The sequence below is a fragment of the Anomaloglossus baeobatrachus genome, chromosome 4 (genome assembly GCF_048569485.1).
Source record: "Anomaloglossus baeobatrachus isolate aAnoBae1 chromosome 4, aAnoBae1.hap1, whole genome shotgun sequence".
Lineage (NCBI taxonomy): Eukaryota > Metazoa > Chordata > Amphibia > Anura > Aromobatidae > Anomaloglossus > Anomaloglossus baeobatrachus.
Genome location: NC_134356.1, coordinates 114,905,346 through 114,932,364, shown reverse-complemented (window position 1 = coordinate 114,932,364; position 27,019 = coordinate 114,905,346). Strand labels below are relative to the sequence as shown.

Below are 27,019 nucleotides of genomic sequence, written 5' to 3'. Positions count from 1 at the left end.
TGGTGGTCCCTATGATTTCAAAGTGTGAAGTTGATAGTCTGTCAGGCGAGAGTGGTATAGGAAATGGAATCCTAGAGAGTGTGGGGGAAGGAATAATCCCCAACAGTCGTGGTGAGCAGACTGGTGAACTACCAAGTGCTGGGGTGGATGACAGCGAATTTAGCCCCAAATCTCTAAAAGGAACAGAGTGCCATGTTGAAGGGTGTGACACCCAGGAGGCTGAGGGTGACACTGCAGAGACCCCAGAGGAAGTGGAAGATAATGCAGTGAAGAACCAAGAAACAGCTGGCGCTGAAGTGAAGAGAGCCTCTGAGGAGGTGAAGTCTGGACCAGAGGTCTCATCCAGGACTGGGAGCCTGCCTGACCTGCTTGGTAAAACCACGATGGAGGATATAGAGAAGGTCGTGGGTAAGGAGTGTAAGAAACCCAAACGTTCTGAAGCTGAGATGGAAGAAGCCTCAGAAATAGTGTGTCGTAGACCAGAGAGGTCCGCAAGTGAAGACTCATTCAAGAGGATGAGCAAAGACCATCTGCAACAAGAGATACTTCTTAGGCAGGCTACTGAGAGTCGAGTAAGGGAGCTGGAGAAAGAAGTGGCTGAGCTCCGAAGTCGCTTGGCAGAGTACCAGTCCAAGTCCCAGGGAGCCTTGGAGCAGATGGAGCAGCGAGTGTCAATCCTGACCAAACATGTTGAAGCAGGGGAGGCCCAAAGAGAGCTGACTTTGGAAGCTAAACTTGACAAGCATGTGGCAGGGATGAATGAGACTTCTGTAGTCAAGTGCATGGTGGATATACCTAAGGACTTAAGAGAAGCGTGTGCCACCGAGTGCATGCATGACGAATTTAAGAGAGCTGTGGAAGCGTGTGAGGTCTACTGTACCCCAGGGGCTGAACAGTTAGTGATATTGTCCACCAGTGAAATTACTGGGCAGCGGGTGGCTATTCTAAAGGACATGCACTTCAGATGTGTTCGTATGAAGTGGCAGGTCCAACTGCAAAAGGAAGAAGCCACTAGACAGCTAGAGTATAAAAGGAAAGCGCAGAGTCTGGCGGAAGATATTGTCCAAGTACCCCGGGCTCTGGTGGGGAGAGTCATTGGAAAAACCGGACGAGTCATGCAAGACATGGTGAATAAATCAGGATTGGTGAGATTAAGAATCCCTGCTGCTAATGAGAGCAAGATACCCAGGGAAGCTGGTATGGTTCCGTTCGTCTGTGTCGGGACTGTAGAGAGTCTTGGAAACATTCGAAGCCTTATTGAATATCGGGTACACTATGTACGTGACATGGAGCGGTTGTGGCAAGAAAACCTGAAAATTAAGGAGCAGCTTCGCCAACTGTGTGGGGGACAGCAGCCGTCTTCCACCCGTTGTTCAGGGGAAAGAAGTGGAAGATGGCGTGTCGGTCCAGTAGTTCAGACGCGCGATAAAAGGAATCGCCGACAGAGTGGTAACCTACGATGTACTGTAGATAGAGGCCGCTATGAGCTTAGAGTTCCCGACAGTAACCTTGGGGGTACTCGAGAAAGCCTAGGTTCGGACAAGACTGTAGGTTTGACTGGGGACATGTCTCTCTACTACGGTGACCCTGGGAGGGGGTCAGGGAGAGAACGGTCTGGAAATGGGACGTCCTTTAACCCTAGGTTGACCAGACAGGGTTTGGTGACAGTGTCGGGCGATGCCTCAGGGACTACTGCTCTTGGACGGCCCTCTCAACTGGTGGGGCATGGCAGCGGGGATGCCCTGTCTCGCGGCCCCAGGTCATTGGCAAGTGTTCTCCCCTACGGGTTTGAACAGAGGGGGAGGGTATGTGAGGTATCAACCGGCTGTATTACAAAGGGCCAGTATGTTTTGCAGAAGCGTGGGTGCTCTGCAATGTGAAGCTGGCTGGGACCTGTGGTTCCACAGGATTGCATTACATGCAGAGCCATGGAAGGGTGTGTGATGCTGATTACACACTCCTTACCACCTGTGGGTGTGGCTCCAGGGGTTAAAGCAATCCTGTCTCTGAACCTGGGAGAAGTGTGTCTAGGGCAGTCTAGAGAGACTGGCTCTAGATGTCCAGTGTGTGGACTGGAAACAAGCGAGAGCAGAGCCAGGAGCTTTGGGTGTATCAGCCTGCATGGAGGCTGATCACAAGGCTCTGATATTGAGTCTGAGGTGAGTGCAGCCAGGCCAGGGCTGTAGGGCCGAATCTCTCCTGGAAGAGAGACAGACTGGGGTCTGCAGAGGGCCCTGGGTGCTGGAAGGAACCTTGGCTAGAGATGTACGCTGGCAGGAGCCAGAGAGTGGGGAAGTTGCTAAACTTCCATTATGCACTTATTGTTTATGTTTGAGGGCAGTTTATGCTGTGTTTTTAATAAACTGCCAGAAATTCTATGGAGAGACTGTGTACGTGTGTTGCTGAAGCTACCTCACACCGCTGCAAGCGAGTAAAACCCCCACGTTGCAGGGCGCAACGTTACAGTGCGCATATAGCCTAAGAATGTACGACGAGCTGAAGGAATGGTGTTCCTTACATCCTTTCAGATGCTGACACTGTGCTGCCAGAAAATATAGCCAGAGATTTGGAAGAGCTAAGTCCCTGTTTTCCATATGACTTTGTAGGGTCTCTAACTTTATTCTCGATTGTCCCTTACACAAGATCAGGTCTTTAAATAGTGTATTATCTTTGTAACTACGGTATTATTTAACAATGTAACTACTATTTATTTTTAGAGCACCATTGATACCACGGTGCTGTATATGTGAAAAGAGGTTTACAAACAAAATACAGCTATAAATTACAGTGAACAAACTAATAATGACAGACTGATACGAAGGTGATAAGGGCCCTGCTCTTGCGGGCTTACAGCCTATAGGATAATGGGCAAGCAAACAGTAGGTTGGGAGGGTTGCAGCAGCTCCGGTGGTGGTGAGGTTATTGAAGACAGTAAGCTTTCTTGAAGAGATGGGTTTTCAAGTTCCTTCAGAAAGTTCTGAAAGTGGTGGATAATCAGGCGTATTATAGCACGGAATTTCAGACGTTGCAGTATACCCAGGGGTGGGTTACAGTAGCTCTGGTGGTGGTGAGGTTACAGTAAAGTCATTGAAGACCAGCGTCGGACTGGCTACCGGAGGAATCTCCTGTAATGCCAGGCCTGGATTCAGTTACCTGCTTTGCACTCCGGAGCGCTCAACTGCAGCATGGTCTAATCTCAGAGTTTGCAGGACTGCACCGCGAGCGTCGAGTGATTGATTCCCCAGCGATTGCGGTTCAGTTCATAAAAGCTGCGGACAAGCCGGGCTGCAATCCGGAATTCAGGTGAGAGCACCGGAGATCAGCTCGGCATGTCTTCAGCTGTCATGAACTGAACCACAATCGCCGGGGAATGAATCACCCAGCGCTTGCAGTGCAGTCTAGGCTGCACTCCGGAGCTTAGGTGGGAGCTCCGGAGTGCAAAGCAGATAACTGAATCCAGGCCTGGCATTACTGGAGATTCCCCCGATAGCCAGTCCGACACTGTTGAAGACTGTAAGTGTCGCGGGCGGAGGAGGGGACGCTGCACTCTCCCACTGCTTGGGTCCGGCCGCTGCTGCTGCGGCTGCTGCTCGGTGGTGGCTCGAGCGGTGGGCCGGATCCCGGGGACTCGAGCGGCGTTCCTCGCCCGTGAGTGAAAAGGTGGATTTGATTGTGGGGATTTGGTATTTGTCTGTGACGCCACCCACGGTTGTGGTGAGATTGGTGACACCACCGCTGCTCTGGACGGGGATCCCGGGAGCGATGACAGGGAGCAGCCTGGATGTTAGTTCTCCCCTCCGTGGGTAGGGGCTTGGTTGTCCCGGGGCCCGGTGATGGGGTAGGGATGGATGGCAGGCGGGTTACGGGGCCTGGTGAGGTGCAGGGTCGCGGGGGCAGCGCTGTGCCGTACGGCACGAAGGTACTCACTCAGCCAATGATGTACACAGAGTCTCCGGTAAAACAAACGGCTGGATGGACGGGTCCCACAGACAGCTGCGGTGTTTCTCCTCCTGGCAGGTTGATGGTGACTGCCTTTCCCTGCACCTGTGTAACGTGTACGGTTCCAATGGGTTCTCACCGGTAACCCGCTCCCCAGCTTGAATGGGTGCTGAAGGAGCCCCTTTTGCCCGCAGTCTCTGGCCCTGGGAACTTTAGCCTTGGCGGTGACTGTGTTTCCCTCTCTCGGTTGGTCTGTTGCCTTCTGTCGGGACTTGGCTGCTGGGAAACCCAGGAGGTTCCCTTCGCTAACGGATTTGGCAAATTCACGGTGACTCCTAGCCTTGCCGGGGTTCGTAAGCCCCTGCCGGATGGTGCCGGCTTCTCTTTGCGTACCGGTCCGGTACCGCCGGGCCACCGCCCGTCCACGGTCCTTACGGCAAGCTCCAATAGGCCACTCCTGCAGACGGTCACCACCGTCTGCCAACCTTGCTGATCCGTCCGGGCCACACACCCGGACCACTTTCTGTCTGTTCAACTGCTACTTCCCTCCTTCCACTTTCACTTCCAAAACTCTATCTGTCTGCTTTTCCCGCCTCCAGGACTGTGAACTCATCGGTGGGTGGGGCCAACCGCCTGGCCCGCCCCCTGGTGTGAACATCAGCCCCTGGAGGAAGGCAACAAGGGTTTTTGTCTGACTTCGGTATGCCTGACCGGGAGTGTGGGGTGTGTTGGTGTTGTTCTGTGACGACCTGGCTTGTCCAGGGCGCCACATTCCCCCTTAGTAAAATGCAGACCGTCCGCGGGCTGCCCGTCCATCACCGGTTTTATTTTCACAAACTGAAAAAGATAAACGGTAAACAGGTTACAATTATAACATCTTCCCACATCGGGAGGCATGGTTACTTAAACGTTGCTAAACGGTAATGGCTTCCGCTCTCTCCCACCCAAGTAACCTGGCCCTGATGCTGCCCCTAAGCAAACAGGCAGCACCCCTTGACCCCAGTCCAGCACAAGTTACCCGAGCGGGTTCTATCCTTTCCAGGGGACCCACGTCCATGGGGAACCCCTGAAACCCCCGGAGGATCGCCACCGGTTGCGGTAGTGGCGGGCCTGGGCCATTGCTTCCCTCCAGGCCCATCCTCCAAATCAGCCTCTCCGGAGGCGGTTACGGTAAAGCCATGAAACACATTTTATTTACAAACCACAAGTTCGTGGTTGCCCTGCCAGTTCTCGGGCTTGTCCGTAGTAGTTCCTACGCATTTGGTAAAGGGGTCCCAACGGGGACCAGTTGCCGGCAACGACCGGTGCAAATCAGGGCTTCAATCAGGTGACTCTTCGGTTATCATTCTTATCATTCATTTAAAACTTTTAACGGTACTTTCAACACATAATACTGGTGGTCCCAACGGGGACAACTTGCAATGGGACTCCGCTTCCAGCACTCTGATTCTTCGGCGTCGGCCCCATCCTCCGCCACCAGCATATCAAACATGCAGTGACAGGCCTGCTGTGAGAGGGTACCCGTTCCCACCGGTGCGCGGGGTGTAATACACCACCGGCTCCCCCTCGTAGCGGAGACGCTCACTCGCCTCTTCGGGTTCAGGGGTGGGTTCGGCGCCAGGGCCAGAATCATTATCTTTCCTCCCTGCACCAGACGGGTTGCCGCCAGCTGCCGCAGTCTCCAGGCCTTCAGCATCCAGCCCATCAGGTCCTTCTGTAGTAGCACGGGGCAGCAGGTCAGGTGGGTTCACGCTGAGGCGCCCCATAAGTAATGGTAAGAGCGATGCGTGGGTCGAGATTGGGCCGGGCCCCTCAGCCGCAGTGGCCGGTCCTGGTAGGACATAGGGACGTGGGTCACCTGTCGGCTCCGTCACATCTGTTCCCATCCCGTACATTGGGGCAGTCGCAATCAGCATCTCCACCTCATTGGTCCACTGCTCCATCATAAGTCATATCTGGTTCTGCTGGCGTTGGTTGAACTCAATTATTCTGGCCTTCATCCACATTACAGTCCCGGGCTCGGGCACAGCGCCGGGTGCCATCCTGGCCGGGGCCTCCGATACATCTTCGTTAAGGGGCCGTGGTCTCGGCGGCTCCCACAGGAGCGGCTCAGGGCAGCCCTGCGCGTCTGCAGCCGGTTGGTCCGCCGGGGCGGATTGGCAGGGTGTCGCTACCGGTTGGACGGGTAGCGGGCCTAGTGGCGGAGCGGCAGTAGCTAACACTGGTAGCGGGGGAGAAGGCAGGGTGAGCGGGTGCAGGCCGGGCCCCTCAGCCGCAGTGGCCGATCCCTCGGGAATACAGGGGCGTGGGTCTCTTACCCGTTCCTCCAAATCCTCCTCCACCTCACGTCTCCGCATAGCAGCCACCACGTCCGCCATGTCGGTCTGCCACTCCTCCAGGAGGAGCTGCATGTGGGCCTGCAGACGGTCAGTCAGCGGGGCGGTCCGATCCCTCAGCCACGCCGCCGTGCCGGGCGCGGGGGCTTCCTCGTTGGGAGTTGGACTATGCATCTCGGCAATAAGGTTTTCCAGGAACCCAGTATCGCCGCAGAGTCCTGGCGTCCCTGCTTCCACAGCCGCGGTTCACATGCGGCCAGACGCCATCAGTCCCCCTTAGTCTCTTTCCGGCTCCTCCTCTACAGGGGCGGGGTTTTGGCCTTCGCATCTCCACTGCTCAAGGAGACGCTCGAGCGGGAATTTTTCGCGCCCAAGATGGCGGCTTCTCAAATTTTTCGGCCGGACACCTCCGGCGGTCACAAGGCGCACCTCTACCAGACGGAAGAGCGGTAAGATCCTGTTTGTGACGCCAAGTTGTCGCGGGCGGAGGAGAGGACGCTGCGCTCTCCCACTGCTCGGGTCCGGCCGCTGCGGCTGCTGCTCGGTGGTGGCTCGAGCGGTGGGCCGGATCCCGGGGACTCGAGCGGCGTTCCTCGCCCGTGAGTGAAAAGGTGGATTTGATTGTGGGGATTTGGTATTTGTCCGTGACGCCACCCACGGTTGTGGTGAGATTGGTGACACCACCGCTGCTCTGGACGGGGATCCCGGGAGCGATGACAGGGAGCAGCCTGGATGTTAGTTCTCCCCTCCGTGGGTAGGGGTTTGGTTGTCCCGGGGCCCGGTGATGGGGTAGGGATGGATGTCAAGCGGGTTACGGGGCCTGGTGAGGTGCAGGGTCGAGGGGGCAGTGCTGTGCCGTACGGCACGGTGGTACTCACTCAGCCAATGGTGTACACAGAGTCTCCGGTAAAACAAACGGCTGGATGGACGGGTCCCGCAGACGGCTGCGGTGTTTCTCCTCCCGGCAGGTTGATGGTGACTGCCTTTCCCTGCACCTGTGTAACATGTACGGTTCCAATGGGTTCCCACCGGTAACCCGCTGCCCAGCTTGAATGGGTGCTGAAGGAGCCCCTTTTGCCCGCAGGCTCTGGCCCTGGGAACTTTAGCCTTGGCGGTGACTGTTTCCCTCTCTCGGTTGGACTGTTGCCTTCTGTCGGGACTTGGCTGCTGGGAAACCCAGGAGGTTCCCTTCGCTAACGGATTTGGCAAATTCACGGCGACTCCTAGCCTTGCCGGGGTCCGTAAGCCCCTGCCGGATGGTGCTGGCTTCTCTTTGCGTACCGGTCCGGTACTGCCGGGCCACCGCCCGTCCACGGTCCTTACGGCAAGCTCCAAAAAGCCACTCCTGCAGACGGTCACCACTGTCTGCCAACCTTGCTGATCCGTCCAGGCCACACACCCGGACCACTTTCTGTCTGCTCAACTGCTACTTCCCTCCTTTCACTTTCACTTCCAAAACTCTATCTGTCTGCTTTTCCCGCCTCCAGGACTGTGAACTCATCGGTGGGCGGGGCCAACCGCCTGGCCCACCCCCTGGTGTGAACATCAGCCACTGGAGGAAGGCAACAAGGGGTTTTTGTCTGACTTCGGTATGCCTGACCGGGAGTGTGGGGTGTGTTGGTGTTGTTCTGTGATGACCTGGCTTGTCCAGGGCGCCACATAAGCTTTCTTGAAGGGATGGGTTTTCAAGTTCCTTCAGAAAGTTCCAAATGTGGTGGATAATCAGATGTATTAGATCACAGAATTCCAGAGGATGGAGAATACATAGAGGAAGTCTTGAAGGCGATTGGGTGAAAAACATACAAGACTGGAGGAGAGGAGGAGGTCTATAGAGAACCCAAGATTATGTGAGGAAAGATATTGAGAGATTAGTTCAGAGATACTTGTATATGGAGGAGATAGATTATGAACGGCTTTGTGGGTCAATGTCAGTAGTTTGAACTGGATGTGTTGGGAAATTGCGGTTCAATAAAGGAATTTGTAAGTGGGAGAAGCAGAAGAGTAGCAAGGAGAGAGGTGGATTAGTCGGGCAACAGAGTTAAGGTTTGACTGGAGAGGTGCTACCTGTTATCAGGAAGGCCACAGAGGAGGATATTGCAATAAATACCATGAAATCCAAGGCACCAAAACGTTGCGTGTTTTTGCATTTTTCTTCAGTGTATACTGGGACCAATAAAGATAATTTTTCTATAGAGAAGGAGTTTGTGTCTTGGATTTCATGGTGTTTACTGCAACTTTACAGGCAAATGGAGGGTTGTACCGAGTCGCACGAAAAGTGGAGTGGTGCATGAAATACAGCTGCATATATGTAAGAGGAAGTTATTGCAGTAGCTGAGGTGGAAGATGATGATGGTATGCACCAGTATTGTAGTAAATTCATGGTTGAGGAAAAGGATTTGATACAGGGGAAAGCGTGATGTCATTTCCTATGATAGATAAATTGGGTAGGGCAGTTATAGGGAATCTGTCACCAGCTTTTTGCCACCTAACCTAAAAGCAGCATAATGAAGGGGCAGGGATACTGATTCCAGAAATGTGTCACTTACTGGGCTGCTTAGTGTAGTTTTGATAAAAATCACTGTTTAATCAGCAGTAGATTATCATTAGAGGATTACTTGGCCTACTTTCATGTACTCCAGCATATTCATGAGCTCTGTATAGCTACCAGATCTGCATCAGAGAAAACATTGATTTTTTCAAAATAACAGCAAACAGCCAAGTACATGACACATCACTGTAATCAGGGGCTCTGTCTCTTCATTATGCTGCTTTCAGACGTGGGAGCAAAAACCTGGTGACAGATTCCCTTCAAGTGGGATGGAGGAAAGATGATGAGTTTAGTTTTGTCCTTATTGAGTTTCAGGAAGTGAGTATGGAAGATGGAGAATATTTCTGATAGACATGGATTCTGTACAGCAGAGACGTGACGTCTGGGCCAGAGCGGTAGATCTGAGTGTTGTTAGTAAATAGGTAGTACCAGAAGACATGAGACTATATTAGTTGTTCCAGGCCAAAGGTACAGATGGAGAAGAGTAAGGTTCCCAAGACAGAAGCATGAATGACACCAACTGAGAGAGGTCGGATGAGGAGGTAGAATCAGAATCGGAGATCCTAAATCTGTGGTTAGAAAGATATGAGGAGACCCATAGGAGGGGTCTTTGATGCCAGGGAATCTGTAGTAGGAGAGAGTGGTAGGCTTTGCCATTCACTACAGAGACGTCTGTCGCATTCCACAGAGCTGCACAACGGATTTTCTCAGTCTGCCTAGCCCTCCATGTCTGAAGAAGATCTGAATAGATTGAATCATCACACGTAGAGCACATATTTTTGGACTGTCCACAATAAACAACAACCTTTGCTTTATTTTTGTGGAAGCCAGATTATAGTTTGTTGAGAATTAGTTAGATAACAGGTGGGAGGAAATTTTCCACATACTGTTCCAGGAGTTTGGAGGCGAATGGGAGCAGTGATATGGACCAAAAACCAAATTCAGATACCAAAGGTAGAATATGATCATCATATACCGAAAAATTTTCTTTACCTTAAAACCATAAAAGTTATTGACACATATGTCACAGACAGAGTACATACATATGTCGCGGGCGGAGGAGGGGATGCCGCGCTCTCCCTTCTGCTCGGGCCCGGCTGCCGCGGCTTGCTGCTGCCGCTGCTCGGTGGCTCGAGCGATGGGCCGGATCCCGGGGACTCGAGCGGCGCTCCTCGCCCGTGAGTGAAAGGGGTTTGTTTTGGGTGTGGGGATTGTTTATTTTCCGTGACGCCACCCACGGTTGTGGTGATTTGTTGGCACCACCGCTGCTCTGTATGGGGATCCCGGGAAGGATGGTATGGCGCAGCCAGTTGTTGTGTTGCCCCTCCGTGGGTAGGGGTTGGTGATCCCGGGGCCCAGTGATGAGTTGGGAGATGCAGGGCTTGGTGGGCGCAGGGACGCGGGGGCAGCGCTGTGCCTTGCGGCACTGTGGTACTGACTCAGCCTGAGACGATGACACAGTTCTCGGTAAAACACACGGCTGGAAAGACGGTTCCCACGGACGGCTGCACTTGCTTTCCCCAGTAGGTGACGGTCCCTCTGTCCTGCACCTATGTTGATAATGGTTGCGATGGGTTCCCACCGGTAACCCGCTCCCCGGCTTGGATATGGGCCGGAGGAGCCCTACTTTGCCCGCAGACGCTGGCCCTGAGAAACTGGTGCCCTGACGGTGGCGGTGTCTCTCCTCAATGGTTGGACTGTTGCCTTCAATCGGGACTTGGTTGTTTGGAGACAGACGTCCCCTTCACTGACGGATTTGGCAAATTTACGGCGACTCCTAGCCTTGCCGGGATCCGAGAGGCCCCTGCCCTGGTGCTGACTGTTCTTCGTATACTGCTCCAGACCGCCGGGCCACTACCCGTCCGCGGTCCTTCCAGCAACCTCCGAGCAGTCCCCCTCTAGACTGTCACCGCCGTTTGCTGACACTGTCCAGGTACACAGCCGGACCAACTTCAGGCTTTACTACTCTCTCTTTTACTCCTTTTCTGTTACTTCAGCTTTTCTCTTTAGCTCCACTACTACTTCCTTCTACTTCACTCCCCTAACTTGACTCAAGTTCTGCCTGAGCTAAACTCTGTTCTTTCCACTTCTCCCTCCAAACTCTAACTGCCTGGTTCTTCCCGCCTCCAGGGCTGTGAACTCCTCGGTGGGCGGAGCCAACCGCCTGGCCCACCCCCTGGTGTGAACACCAGCCCCTGGAGGAAGGCAACAAGGATTTTGGTAGCCTTGGTGTTCCTAACTGGGGTGTAGGGTGTGGTGGTGTGATGACCTGTGACCCCTGGCTTGCCCAGGGCGTCACATTCCCCCTTAGCAAAATGCAGACCGTCCGCGGGCTACCCGTCCAACACCGGTTTTATTTTCTGAAATATGTAAAAAGAATAAACACACATATAACTTATGACATCATCCCACAACGGGAGGCACATTTCTTAAACGTTACTAACGGTTTACGGTTACGGTTTACGCTCTCTCCCACCCAAGCAACCTGGCCCTGATGCTGCCCCTAAAACCCAGGCAGCACCCCTTGACCCAAGTCCAGCACAAGTCACCCGAGCGGGATCTGTCCTTCCCCTCCAGTGGGTAGCCACCGGTTCCTGTGGTGGCTGGGCCCCAGCCTGCTCTGCTGAGGGCCCTCCCTCCAACCTGCCTCTCCGGAGGCGGCAACTGCGGAAACGGTAACGGTAAAACAACTTATTTACAAGCCACTAACGTCTGTGGTTGCCCTGCAAGTTCACGGGCTTGTCCATGGAAAGTTCTCCATGCAAAACTTTCAAATGGTCCCCACGGGGACAACGGTGCTGGCAACGGCCGGTTTTCAAATCACAGTTAGACAATCAGGTTACTTCTCGGTTTCATCTTCTTTTTATCATTTGCAACTTTTTCAAACAAACACACAGGTGGTCCCAACGGGGACTGGACAACGGTGCTCCGCTGCCCTACTCAGATTCTTCTGCGGAGGCGGCCCCATCCTCCGCCACCAGCATATCAAACATGCACTGACATGCCTGCTGTGGCAGGGGTACCCGGTACCCATTTCCACCGGTATGCGGGGTATGAACAACCACGGGGTCTCCTACATAGTGGGAATGCTCACTTGCCTCTTCAAACTCAGCAGCGGACCCGGGGCTGGGCAGGAGTCGTCACCTCTTGTTCCTGCGTCAGGCGGGTTGCCGCCAGCTGTCGCAGCTTCCTGGCCTCCAGCATCCAGCATTTCAGACCCTTTCGCGGTAGCACGGAGCAGCATATTAGGCGAGCTTACACTGAGGCGCCCCATAAGTAACGGCAAGGGGGATGCATAGGCCGAGACTAGGCCGGGCCCCTCAGCCGCAGCGGCCGGTCCTAGTAGGACATAGGGACGTGGGTCACCAGTCGGTTCTGCTACATCTGTTCCCCCTCCGTACACCGGGGCAGTTGCAATCAGCATCTCCACCTCATTGGTCCACTGCTCCACCATCCTGAAGATCTGATCCTGAGGACGTTGGTGGAATTGAATCACCCAGGCTTTCATCCAGGCCACGGCCCCGGGCTCAGGGTCTGGCACAATCACCGCTGGAGCCTCCAACACATCTTCATCAAGGGGGCTCGGCTCCGGGGGCTTCTGGGGAAACAGTGCAGGGCTGCCCCAGACGCCTGCAGCCGGTCGGTCCGCCTGGGCGGACGGGCAGGGTACCGCTACCGGTTGGACAGGTAGCGGGCCTAGTGGCGGGGCGGCTGCAACTGACGCGGGTAGCGGGGGAGGCAGCAGGGTGAGCGGGTGTAGGCCGGGCCCCTCAGCCGCGATGGCCGATCCCTCCGGAATACAGGGATGTGGGTCTCTTACCCGCTCCTCCAAATCTTCCTCCATCTCGCATCTCCGCATAGCAGCCACCACGTCCGCCATGTCGGCCTCCCACTCTTCCAGGAGAAGCTGCATCCGGGCCTGCAGACGCTGACTCAGCGGGGTAGTCCGGTCCTCTATCCACGCCGCTGTGCCAGGCACGGGGGTCTCGCTGCCGTTTGTTGGAGCGGACATCTCAGCAGTCGTGCTTTCCAGGAACTAGCAACAAGATGGCCACAGGGTCCTGGCGTCCCTGCTTTTATAGCCACCTCACATGCGTCCAGCCGCCATCGCGTTCCCCTTAGCTTCTTTCCGGCCCCTCTGTCCTGCACCTATGTTGATAATGGTTGCGATGGGTTCCCACCGGTAACCCGCTCCCCGGCTTGGATATGGGCCGGAGGAGCCCTACTTTGCCCGCAGACGCTGGCCCTGAGAAACTGGTGCCCTGACGGTGGCGGTGTCTCTCCTCAATGGTTGGACTGTTGCCTTCAATCGGGACTTGGTTGTTTGGAGACAGACGTCCCCTTCACTGACGGATTTGGCAAATTTACGGCGACTCCTAGCCTTGCCGGGATCTGAGAGGCCCCTGCCCTGGTGCTGACTGTTCTTCGTATACTGCTCCAGACCGCCGGGCCACTACCCGTCCGCGGTCCTTCCAGCAACCTCCGAGCAGTCCCCCTCTAGACTGTCACCGCCGTTTGCTGACCTTGCTGACACTGTCCAGGCACACAGCCGGACCAACTTCAGGCTTTACTACTCTCTCTTTTACTCCTTTTCTGTTACTTCAGCTTTTCTCTTTAGCTCCACTACTACTTCCTTCTGCTTCACTCCCCTAACTTGACTCAAGCTCTGCCTGAGCTAAACTCTGTTCTTTCCACTTCTCCCTCCAAACTCTAACTGCCTGGTTCTTCCCGCCTCCAGGGCTGTGAACTCCTCGGTGGGCGGAGCCAACCGCCTGGCCCACCCCCTGGTGTGAACACCAGCCCCTGGAGGAAGGCAACAAGGATTTTGGTAGCCTTGGTGTTCCTAACTGGGGTGTAGGGTGTGGTGGTGTGATGACCTGTGACCCCTGGCTTGCCCAGGGCGTCACACATACATTAAAGGGAACCTGTCATCAGAAATTTAGCTATAAACCTAAAAGTTTCCCCTTCTGCAGCTCCTGGGCTGCATTCTAGCAAGGTTCCTCTAGTTTTTCTGGCCCCTTTTATACCAAAATAAACACTTTATAAAGATGTACCTTTTCGTATGTAAATTTCGTAAATTATCCATGGGGGCGGGCTGCCTGGTGTCCGTTACTGTCCTCCTGCCGATTTACGCCGCCCCCGAAAGCTGAATTTCAAACCTCAGGACGCCACCCCTGGGCGCCCGAGGTCCCGCGCATGCGCTGTGGGACTGTAGCGGGACTGTGCACTGCGTGCACGTGTGACTGCTGGTGACGTTTTGCGCAGACACGAGGTTATGGGCGGTGCTGTGAGTGTCATCAGCAAGTGCCGCCCATAACCTCGTGACCGCACTTTCCCCTCTTCCTCCAGCGTTCTGCGCCGGCCAAATGACCAGACGTCACCTCCTTCCCATCGTACCCTGCAGCAGGAAATAGATGGGAGGAGCGGAGCAGAACAGCACAGGAGAAGCGGAAAGGATCTGAACGATGTACAGAGGGGAGAGCGCGGCCACGAGAGTATGGGCGGGCACTTGCGATGCAATCACAGCGCCGCCCATACTCTCGTGCCTGCGACCACGACACCAGGTGTCCTGGCGTGCACAGGACCTTGGGCGCAGTGGGCGGCGTCCTGAGGGATGATTTGGAGCATGGGGGGACGGCGTAAGGGACAGCAATGGACACCAGAGAGCCCGCCCCCATGGAGAATTTACAAGATTTTCATACCAAAAGGTACAACTTTATAAAGTATTTATTTTGGTTTAAAAGGGGGCACAAAAAGTATAGAAACCTTGCTAGAATGCAGCCCAGGAGCTGCAGAGGGGGAAACATTTAGGTTGAAAGCCAAATTTATGATAACAGGTTCCCTTTAATTGTGATAAAAAAAATTATGAGAGGAAAGGTGGGAAAATATATATATCCTATTCTCGCCCATCCTAACATACGGGGGTCGGCGTCCTAATTGATCATGATGCCCCCGTTCCTCGCCGACTGACGTCCTATGCTGACCCTTCACTCACTCTCGAGTATATCCCGTGTATCTGTATATCAGTGGATATGGTACAACACCAAAGATAAAGCCCACAGGGATAGTTTGTGCACAGAGTCATGTACAGAAAAAGGACTAAGTCCATCACTATTCATCCGTCATAATCTATAGGGGATGGGCCAGGCTAAGTCTTAAGTCAACTCTCAGTAAGAATTTTTGAATATTGACTTGTGCTGTTTTTTGTCCAGGATTCACCCTACGCATTTCGCCCCTTAGTTAGCAAAATCGGGGCTCATCAGGGGTATATCAACATGGATCCTTGAAACTCACAGCTTCAAACCTAAAATAGAACAAAGGGTTTTTTATGAACCACTGTTACCATCAATACGGACTTATTCACCACACGTGTGACATATAAATTGTGGAATACAAACACGTAGGATGAATCCTGGACAAAAAACAGCACAAGTCAATATTCAAAAATTCTTACTGAGAGTCGACTTAAGACTTAGCCTGGCCCATCCCCAATAGATTATGACGGATGAATAGTGACGGACTTAGTCCTTTTTATGTACATGACTCTGTGCACAAACTATCCCTGTGGGCTTTATCTTTGGTGTTGCACTTTACCCACTGATATACAGATACTAGGGATATACTCGAGAGTGAGTGAAGGGTCAGCATAGAACGTCAGTCGGCGAGGAACGGGGGCATCATGATCAATTAGGACGCCGACCCCCGTATGTTAGGAAGGGCGAGAATAGGATATATATATTTTCCCACCTTTCCATTCATAATTTTTTATCACAATTAATGTATGTATGTACTCTGTCTGTGACATATGTGTCAATAAAATTTATGGTTTTAAGGTAAAGAAAATTTTTCGGTATATGATGAGCAGTGATATGGAACAATCATTGGATGTAGAGGTCAGGTCAAGGGATGGTTTCTTCAAGATAGGTGTGATTGTTGTGTCACATTTGAAAACAGAAGGGAAGGTACCAGAATTATTTCATAGGTTGAAGAAATGTATTTGGGCTGAGAAACTGTGATGGTGAGTTTGGGGAGAAGTGGGATGGGATTGGGGTTAAGTGCACACTTGGTGAGGTGTGATTTGGAGAGAAGATAAGTAAGCTCTTCTTCAGTGATGGTGGTGACAGGAGCCAGATAGAAAGGTGGGTTGGAGTGAGTACTGCCTCTTCTTTATCGGGACTGTATACTAACCCAGAGGTAAACTTCTCAGCACCCCTCGGGGCCAACATCCTTTTGCCGCCCCTGCAACCCTCATCCCCTTTTTATGAACGGAGTTGGTCGGGGGTACTATGACTACTACTACCCCATACCTCGGCTGAGCCCCGGCCAGTCCTTCAGTGGGGAGGAAGGTTATGTGGGAAGGTCGGTTGTATAGAGTGGTTGTGGTGGTTGGAGTAGTAATATGATTATATAGTGCCATTTGCTACACCAAATTCACTATAACAGCCAAGCAAAAGGGTATAGAAAAATGTGGTAAACAATTAAAATGTAACTTTTATTAACTAATCGTTAAAAGCCATAAACCACACAACAATAATGGTTGTAAAACCAACCTAGTAAGAACGGAGAGGGTGTCGGGCTCCTATATTTGCCAACTCAGGATAAACTTCACATGGAGGGGAAACTCGTTCCTCCGTAGTGAGGGTAATGAGGACAACACTAAGTTGTCAGACACAATAATTAATGTGTAACAGGGTCATATAAATCACTGTAGTCTCAATGTAAAAAAGAGAGAACAAGGTTGTCCAATATGTAGAGGGGGGGGGCAATCAAAACAGCCTCACATTACCCCTCAATTGGCAACCATCTGAACTGATATGCTCCTAGACCTCCCAACGCGTTTCATACTTCGCTTATTCCTCAGGGGACTATGGTCATGTGAGAGCTGAAAAGATGAGCAAAAAATAGTCAGAATAACACCTGAACCTGTAAAAAGAATCTAGCATACATTGAAAAAGAACCCAGGTATTTACTTTCCGTGTGATGGACCTCCAGCATGTAGTGTTTGGGCCTGGCATAAAGCAAGGAACTTACAAAAAGCCCGCACTTAAATATCCTGTGGGCGTGTGGGGGTAGCTCCGCCTGCACCAATGAGGCTAGATGAACGCCCCCTCACACTGGGAGGCGGGGATAGGGGATATACCTCAGTGTCTCCCCGGCCGGAGTTCCCTGAACCCATACAACAAGGATACTCCCCCCTATATAACTTGTTCATGCTGACTTGCGCCGAAATCCCGACCAAAAAGCCGAGTCACAGGGTGGTTAGTTAAAAGTACCGCCACCCACCCTGGTGACGTGGCGGCCACTTATTGGCGGTGCTTTTTCTGTACATGACTCTGTGCACAAACTATCCTTGTGGGCTTTATCTTTGGTGTTGCACTTTACCCACTGATATACAGATACACGGGATATACTCGAGAGTGAGTGAAGGGTCAGCATAGAACGTCAGTCGGCGAGGAACGGGGGCGTCATGATCAATTAGGACGCCGACCCCCGTATGTTAGGAACGGCGAGAATAGGATATACAGTTAGGTCCAGAAATATTTGGACAGTGACACAATTTTCGCGAGTTGGGCTCTGCATGCCACCACATTGGATTTGAAATGAAACCTCTACAACAGAATTCAAGTGCAGATTGTAACGTTTAATTTGAATGTTTGAACAAAAATATCTGATAGAAATTGTAGGAATTGTACACATTTCTTTACAAACACTCCACATTTTAGGAGGTCAAAAGTAATTGGACAAATAAACCAAACCCAAACAAAATATTTTTATTTTCAATATTTTGTTGCGAATCCTTTGGAGGCAATCACTGCCTTAAGTCTGGAACCCATGAACATCACCAAACGCTGGGTTTCCTCCTTCTTAATGCTTTGCCAGGCCTTTACAGCCGCAGCCTTCAGGTCTTGCTTGTTTCAGGGTCTTTCCGTCTTAAGTCTGGATTTGAGCAAGTGAAATGCATGCTCAATTGGGTTAAGATCTGGTGATTGACTTGGCCATTGCAGAATGTTCCAATTTTTTGCACTCATGAACTCCTGGGTAGCTTTGGCTGTATGCTTGGGGTCATTGGCCATCTGTACTATGAAGCGCCGTCCGATCAACTTTGCGGCATTTGGCTGAATCTGGGCTGAAAGTATATCCCGGTACACTTCAGAATTCATCCGGCTACTCTTGTCTGCTATTATGTCATCAATAAACACAAGTGACCCAGTGCCATTGAAAGCCATGCATGCCCATGCCATCACGTTGCCTCCACCATGTTTTACAGAGGATGTGGTGTGCCTTGGATCATGTGCCGTTCCCTTTGTTCTCCAAACTTTTTTCTTCCCATCATTCTGGTACAGGTTGATCTTTGTCTCATCTGTCCATAGAATACTTTTCCAGAACTGAGCTGGCTTCATGAGGTGTTTTTCAGCAAATTTAACTCTGGGCTGTCTATTTTTGGAATTGATGAATGGTTTGCATCTAGATGTGAACCCTTTGTATTTACTTTCATGGAGTCTTCTCTTTACTGTTGACTTAGAGACAGATACACCTACTTCACTGAGAGTGTTCTGGACTTCAGTTGATGTTGTGAACGGGTTCTTCTTCACCAAAGAAAGTATGCGGCGATCATCCACCACTGTTGTCATCCGTGGACGCCCAGGCCTTTTTGAGTTCCCAAGCTCACCAGTCAATTCCTTTTTTCTCAGAATGTACCCGACTGTTGATTTTGCTACTCCAAGCATGTCTGCTATCTCTCTGATGGATTTTTTCTTTTTTTTCAGCCTCAGGATGTTCTGCTTCACCTCAATTGAGAGTTCCTTAGACCGCATGTTGTCTGGTCACAGCAACAGCTTCCAAATGCAAACCAACACACCTGTAATCAACCCCAGACCTTTTAACTACTTCATTATTTACAGGTTAACGAGGGAGACGCCTTCAGAGTTAATTGCAGCCCTTAGAGTCCCTTGTCCAATTACTTTTGGTCCCTTTAAAAAGAGGAGGCTATGCATTACAGAGTTATGATTCCTAAACCCTTTCTCCGATTTGGATGTGAAAACTCTCATATTGCAGCTGGGAGTGTGCACTTTCAGCCCATATTATAGATATAATTGTATTTCTGAACATGTTTTTGTAAACAGCTAAAATAACAAAACTTGTGTCACTGTCCAAATATTTCTGGACCTAACTGTATATATTTTCCCACCTTTCCATTCATAATTTTTTATCACAATTAATGTATTTATGTACTCTGTCTGTGACATATGTGTCAAAAAAATTTATGGTTTTAAGGTAAAGAAAATTTTTCGGTATATTATGAGCAGTGATATGGAACAATCATTGGATGTAGAGGTCAGGTCAAGGGATGGTTTCTTCAAGATAGGTGTGATTGTTGTGTCACATTTGAAAACAGAAGGGAAGGTACCAGAATTATTTCATAGGTTGAAGAAATGTATTTGGGCTGAGAAACTGTGATGGTGAGTTTGGGGAGAAGTGGGATGGGATTGGGGTTAAGTGCACACTTGGTGAGGTGTGATTTGGAGAGAAGATAAGTAAGCTCTTCTTCAGTGATGGTGGTGACAGGAGCCAGATAGAAAGGTGGGTTGGAGTGAGTACTGCCTCTTCTTTATCGGGACTGTATACTAACCCAGAGGTAAACTTCTCAGCACCCCTCGGGGCCAACATCCTTTTGCCGCCCCTGCAACCCTCATCCCCTTTTTATGAACGGAGTTGGTCGGGGGTACTATGACTACTACTACCCCATACCTCGGCTGAGCCCCGGCCAGTCCTTCAGTGGGGAGGAAGGTTATGTGGGAAGGTCGGTTGTATAGAGTGGTTGTGGTGGTTGGAGTAGTAAAGACTTGTATTATTTGGATGATCTTGTTTTTAAAATATGTGGCAAAGTCTTCTGCAGAGATGAAGGTGGTCAGAGGGGACAGTGGAGGGCCAGGTATGCAATTAAAAGCGTTGAGTAACTGTTTGGGGCTGTGGAATAAAGAAGATGTGAGGTATGAGATATTTAGCTGAATAAAGACTTGCTTTTCCTGTATGTGATATATTTTTGAATGGTACTTTGAGATTCACATACGAGATGTGCTGATTTTATAATCATTTCCTCGATGAACAAGTATTTTGCTTGTTTGTCGGGGGACTGTTACTTGTTTACACTGATTATATGAAAATGAGCAATCCTAAGAAAACTTGTTTCTAATAATATGCCAAAGGCCAAAATATATTATATGAAGTTGGTTAAAAAATGAAAGGAGTTTTCTATTCATATACATTTTAGGGTCAGTTTACATATCATTTGTCAGATAATTTGGCTCATGGTCAATATTCATTAATATACTCTTCATTTTGCTGTCTAGAATAGCATAGTTCATTATACTAAATTTTAATAATGTATTAAATAAAACCAGGATTTTAGGGAAGAAATAATCCCACAAAATAAATATAATTAAAAACCTCTTACGAAGGAAAGCTCCGAAATGTACGTCAGGTGTGAGGGTGGTGTGCTCCCTTACCAGGTATTGTTGACAGTTGTATCCACCTCTTGGCTGTCTGCACTTGTATCCATAGCTTTTTTATAATACTAATAATATAATGGTCTGCACTCAGACTACAGCAGATGATGGTGCACGTGAAAAGAGGGCAAATGCCCTAAAGTCATATAATAATGAATTCACTGCACTCAAATTTGTGATTTTTAATTTATTGGAGAATTAATAAGCAACGGCGCTGCTGCGCTTGCAAACCACATATATCCTCAAGGCACCTTTTCCATATACTTCAGTGCCACAGTGCACATCATCTTTCACCCTACAGTCACCCACTATACAGCGACTTGACTAAGACCCTGGTGGGTCGAAACGTCGTTGGATGTTTGCTTTACCACTTTGCTCCAATAAATTAAAAATCACAAATTTGAGTGCAGTGAATTCATTATTACATAGCTTTTCTATATGCAGAATTTCCACTGGGCTATTCAGTAAGGTGCAATAAGGTTATGAGCGCATGTTTTCTCTGTCTGTAAGCCAGATCTGCCCGTTTATCAGTGATGTATTACATTGCTATGATATATTTATTAATGGGTGGATTGCATTCCTGCAGCCGAAATGTAATTAACACAGATTAGTTGATACAGTATGTGTATCTGTATCCCGGGTTACAATGGTTGAACAGTGGTGATTGATATATACTATACAAATTTGTGTACCTGGTGGGTTTGTACAAATGTGACGCCCTGGCAAAACCAGGTAGTCACACAGTTTAGGCCCCCGCATAACACCATCCCACACAGGGTTACATATAGCCGACCTGAAACCCTAGTCACTTCCCCCAGGAAAGGACAGACACACCAGGGGCGGGACCAAGCGGATGGAGAAAAGCCCACCGAGGAGTCTAGAGAGCCCGGGGCGGGAAAACAGCCAGTTCAGTTGGGAGTGTCAGTTGAGAGAGGAGTAGGAGAGAGGACAGGCATCAGGGTCGGAGCCCTGACGCACTGACTAGGTGGCAGACGGTGGTCCGTATCTGACAGGAGACGGGAAGACGGCTGCCGGAGATCCGAGGTGGACCGGGACAGGGTTGGAGTCCGCCGGTACCGACTCCAGAGAACTGACCCGGAAATCGTGCACAGAGGGGGTACTTGGACCCTGAAGCCAGGACCGGAACCAACGGCTTAGCTAATTAACCAATTGAGGGTAGGATTATAGGTCCTATCCCAACTAAAGTCGCAAAAGCAGACAACAGCCCACCGCGCGGGATAAAGGGCAACCGCCAGGGCCCGGTAGATCCCATGGGCCAGCGTCAGCGGGCAGGCTCCCCACAAAAGGACCGGGAGCGGACTCCCGTGTTTCACACCGGAAAGTCCACCACACCAAACACTGAGTGCAGAGGAAAGTGATACAGACCACCAGCCCGGGTGTGGGATCAGATACACCCGACCGCGGCGGCCGGCCACCAGCACCTTTATTTACCATTGGACTCGTGTGATTTATTCAATCGTGAGTAAACTAACATTCCCCAGTCTGACTGGGCGCCCCGGTCCCTGCAGTCACCATCCTCAGCATAAGAGCCACTGGGCCCCGGGGCATCCATCCCTACCCACAGAGGGGTTAACATCCAGCTGCCATCCCATCGTCCCCCGGGTGTCCCACAACAGCAGTGGTGGTGTCACATCTCACCACACACCGTGGGTAGCGTCACAGACAGTTTACGGCTAATCCCGTACAAATACATCCCCTTTTATTTGAAGTGTCCGCGCGACCCCCGGGTCCGGTAGAATCCCTCGAGCCACACTGCGGATCGGGATCCGAGCAGCCCGGCTGCTGGCATGGGGGCAGCACATAAACACTAAACTTGATATTTGAACTCTGTGGTTATCAGTGCAACTGTTGTGATTGAAGGACAGTTTCATATATATCTTATGTTGGGTACTATATCAAACATGAAAGCAACTGCTATATGTAGTCATTAGTCGTCCTATGTGTGTGTGTGTATATATACAGTCAGGGCCAGAAATATTTGGACAGTGACACAAGTTTTGTTATTTTAGCTGTTTACAAAAACATGTTCAGAAATACAATTATATATATAATATGGGCTGAAAGTGCACACTCCCAGCTGCAATATGAGAGTTTTCACATCCAAATCGGAGAAAGGGTTTAGGAATCATAGCTCTGTAATGCATAGCCTCCTCTTTTTCAAGGGACCAAAAGTAATTGGACTAGGGACTCTAAGGGCTGCAATTAACTCTGAAGGCGTGATGGCATGGGCATGCATGGCTTTCAATGGCACTGGGTCACTTGTGTTTATTGATGACATAACAGCAGACAAGAGTAGCCGGATGAATTCTGAAGTGTACCGGGATATACTTTCAGCCCAGATTCAGCCAAATGCCGCAAAGTTGATCGGACGGCGCTTCATAGTACAGATGGACAATGACCCCAAGCATACAGCCAAAGCTACCAAGGAGTTCATGAGTTCAAAAAAGTGGAACATTCTGCAATGGCCAAGTCAATCACCAGATCTTAACCCAATTGAGCATGCATTTCACTTGCTCAAATCCAGACTTAAGACGGAAAGACCCTGAAACAAGCAAGACCTGAAGGCTGCGGCTGTAAAGGCCTGGCAAAGCATTAAGAAGGAGGAAACCCAGCGTTTGGTGATGTTAATGGGTTCCAGACTTAAGGCAGTGATTGCCTCCAAAGGATTCGCAACAAAATATTGAAAATAAAAATATTTTGTTTGGGTTTGGTTTATTTGTCCAATTACTTTTGACCTCCTAAAATGTGGAGTGTTTGTAAAGAAATGTGTACAATTCCTACAATTTCTATCTTATATTTTTGATCAAAGCTTCAAATTAAACGTTACAATCTGCACTTGAATTCTGTTGTAGAGGTTTCATTTCAAATCCAATGTGGTGGCATGCACAGCCCAACTCGCGAAAATTGTGTCACTGTCCAAATATTTCTGGACCTAACTGTAGGTATGTGTTGTCTTGGTATATAAATTGTATTGAGCACATGGCCCTTCATTTTTAATTATATTTATTTTGTGGAATTATTTCTTCCCTAAAATCCTGGTTTATTTAATTATTTAATACATTATTAAAATGTATTATATTTATGACCTGTGTTGGTTTTTCTGTATATATTTTATCCCTGTTGGTTTCGATGGTCATTATGGGGATGGTCTTATCACACCCGCTACACACATTTTGAGTTAACTAGAATTAACTATACATTTATATATATCTCTTTGTGGTGGGGTTTCTTTTTTGCTCATTTTTTCATATTTTAGTTCATTATACTGGAGTGGTATACAGCACGAAATACTGTATGGCTATATAGTGCATGAATCATAGCATTCTGTCAGAGGCATACGTTGAGTACACCTCCGGCAGATGGGCCAAACAACACAGTTGTAGGCACATAGGTTGAGCACCACTATTGTAATTAATCCCGATCTGTTCCCGATGCAGAGGTGGCTGTGTATGGAGAGTTATTTCCAATATTGTTCATGAACATTAAGTAAACTGCCAGGAATACTCAGTGATTTTTTTTTTTTCCAGGTGCAAAAACATTACTTTTACTTTTCACCGGTGACAGCAGTGGTATTGTGAAAAAATGGAAACAAAATGAACTGTCTCCCTTTACTTACAGGTAAATTCTGTATTTCTATGTTGAGGATTTCCATCATATACAGTACAGACCCAAAAGTTTGGACACACCTCCTCATTCAAAGAGTTTTCTTTATTTTCAGGACTCTGAAAATTGTAGATTCACATTGAAGGCATCAAAACTATGAATTAACACATGTTAGGTTGAGGTCTGGTGACTGTGGAGGCCAGGTCATCTGGCGTAGCACCCCATCACTCTCCTTCTTAGTCAAATAGCCCTTACACAGCCTGGAGGTGTGTTTGGGGTCATTGTCCTGTTGAAAAATAAATAATGGTCCAACTAAACGCAAACCGGATGGAATAGCATGCCGCTGCAAGATGCTGTGGTGGCCATGCTGGTTCAGTATGCCTTCGATTTTGAATAAATCCCCAACAGTGTCACCAGCAAAGCACCCCCACACCATGACACCTCCTCCTCCATGCTTCACGGTGAGAACCAGGCATGTAGAGTCCATCTGTTCACCTTTTCTTCATCGCACAAAGACACGGTGGTTGGATCTAAAGATCCCAAAATTGGACTCATCAGATCAAAGCACAGATTTCCACTGGTCTAATATCCATTCCTTGTGTTATTTAGCCCAAACAAGTCTCTTCCTCTTGATGCCTGTCCTTAGCAGTGGTTTCTTAGCAGCTATATTACCATGAAAGCCTGCTGCACAAAGTCTTCTCTTAACAGTTGTTCTAGATATGTGTCTGGTGCTAGAACTCTGTGTGGCATTGACCTGGTCTCTAATCTTAGCTGCTGTTAACCTGCGATTTCTGAGGCTGGTGACTCGGATAAACGTATCCTCCGCAGCAGAGGTGACTCTTGGTCTTCCTTTCCTGGGGCGGTCCTCATATGAGCCAGTTTCTTTGTAGCGTTTGATGGTTTTTGCCACTGCACTTGGCGACACTTTCAATGTTTTCCTAATTTTTCGGACTGACTGACCTTCATTTCTTAAAGTAATGGATGGCCACTCGTTTTTCTTTACTTAACAGCTTTTTTCTTGCCATAATACAAATTCTAACAGTCTATTCAGTAGGACTATCAGCTGTCTATCCACCAGACTTCTGCACAACACAACTGATGGTTCCAACCCCATTTATAAGGCAAGGAATCCCACTTATTAAACCTGACAGGGCACACCTGTGAAGTGAAAACCATTTCCGGTGACTACCTCTTGAAGCTCATCAAGAGAATCACAAGAGTGTGCAAAGCGGTAATCAAAGCAAAAGTTGGCTACTTTGAAGAACCTAGAATATAAGACGTATTTTCAGTTGTTTCACAATTTTTTGTTAAGTATTTCATTCCATATGTGTTAATTCATAGTTTTGATGCCTTCAATGTGAATCAACAATTTTCAGAGTCATTAAAATAAAGAAAACTCTTTGAATGAGAAGGTGTGTACTCTTGGTCTGTACTGTATATAAATCTATTCTACCTTGTTATTTTGCACAACTAACTCAGAAGTGTGCAGTCACATAGAGTGACACATAGTGACTGCAGACTCATCACAAACTTAGGATAACTCCTTTAATGCTCCTAACATTAAAAAAAAAAAAAAAAAAAAAAGAGAGTAACCCTTACATTGCCAGATGGCACAATACTTAATCCTGTATAATGTAATCTTATAAATTATGAACTGTTACATTTGTACAGGATCAAGACTTATAAATAACAGCACAGGAATACATCATCCGAGAGCCACCAAAGGTACAAAAATACATCACTAGAGCATCAGTACAGAACACAGCATCAAAACCCTCATCAGTACAGAAATACATCATGAGAACCACAACAGGTACAGAAACAAAGCATCAAAATGCTCATCAGTACAGAAATTCATCATAAGAACCACCAGCAGTACAGAAATACATCCATATAACCCCTATCAGTACAGAAACAGCAGCAAAACCCTCATCAGTACAGGAATACACCACAAGAATTGGTACATGGTACATCAATTGTAATTTCAGATCAACCCTGTATATATATTTATCTGATGAACCTAGAACTTCCAGTATGTCCTTAACCCCTTAACGACCGCGGGCAGTAATATTACATCCTAGCGGTCATAGTGTTACTGCCCGCGGTTTGCTACCGGTAACTTGCCGCGATCGACGCACATCTCAGCTGATTTTCACAGCTGAGATGTGTGCCTGCCAGGCACGAGCAGAATCGTTATCTGCTCGTGCCGTTTAAACCCCTTAAATGGTGCTGTCAATATGTGACAGCGCATTATAACGGCATCGGCGTAAACATTTACTCACCTGCCGATACCGGAAGTCACGTGACGTGATCACGTGACTTCCGGTGGTTGCCATGGTAGTACAGGGTCATGTGATGACTCCTGTAGCTCACATGAATTACTTTCGGTTTCACCCGGCCCGGAACTAGGTGATGCAGTAAATGAGCATATCTGCTGTTTACAGCTGTATAGCTGTGATCAGCAGATATGACAGAGCGATCGGATTATTCATCCATATAGCCCCCTAGGGGGACTAGTAAAATAAAACGGAAACAGTTAAAAAAAAAAGTTTTAAAAAATTAAAAAAATAAAAAAACCTAAAAGTTCAAATCACCCCCCTTTCGTCCCATTGCAAATTAAAGGGTTAAAAAAATAAAAATATACACATTTAGTATCGCCGCATTCAGAAACGCCCCATCTATCAAAATATAAAATCAATTAATCTGATCAATAAACGGCATAGCGACAAAAAAATAACAATAACAGGCGATCATCAAAACATAGCATCTGTGCAAAAATGGTACAGTTAAAAACAGTAGCCTGAGGCACAAAAAATAAGCCATCACTGAGACATAGATCCCAAAAAATGAGAACGCTACGGGTCACGGAATATGGCGTAAACCGTGCGCCACTTTTTTCGGACAAACTTCTGATTTTTTTTTAAACCCTTATATAAAAGTAAACCTATATATGCTTGGTGTCTACGAACTTGCACTGACCTGAGGCATCACACCCACACATCAGTTTTACCATATAGTGAACACAGTGAATAAAATATCTCAAAAACAATAGTGCTATTGCACTT

General features: G+C 49.0%; 1 protein-coding gene across 1 annotated transcript in view; it reads left to right on the top strand.

The window, feature by feature from the left end:
- The window catches only part of LOC142302328 (uncharacterized), a 213,082-nt gene that overhangs the window by 170,477 nt on the left and 15,586 nt on the right, over positions 1-27,019 (top strand). Inside the window, exon 9 of the mRNA XM_075343390.1 lies at positions 23,879-23,969. Within this exon, the coding sequence (XP_075199505.1) occupies positions 23,879-23,969 (91 nt within the window). The remainder of the gene's footprint in view (positions 1-23,878; positions 23,970-27,019) is intronic.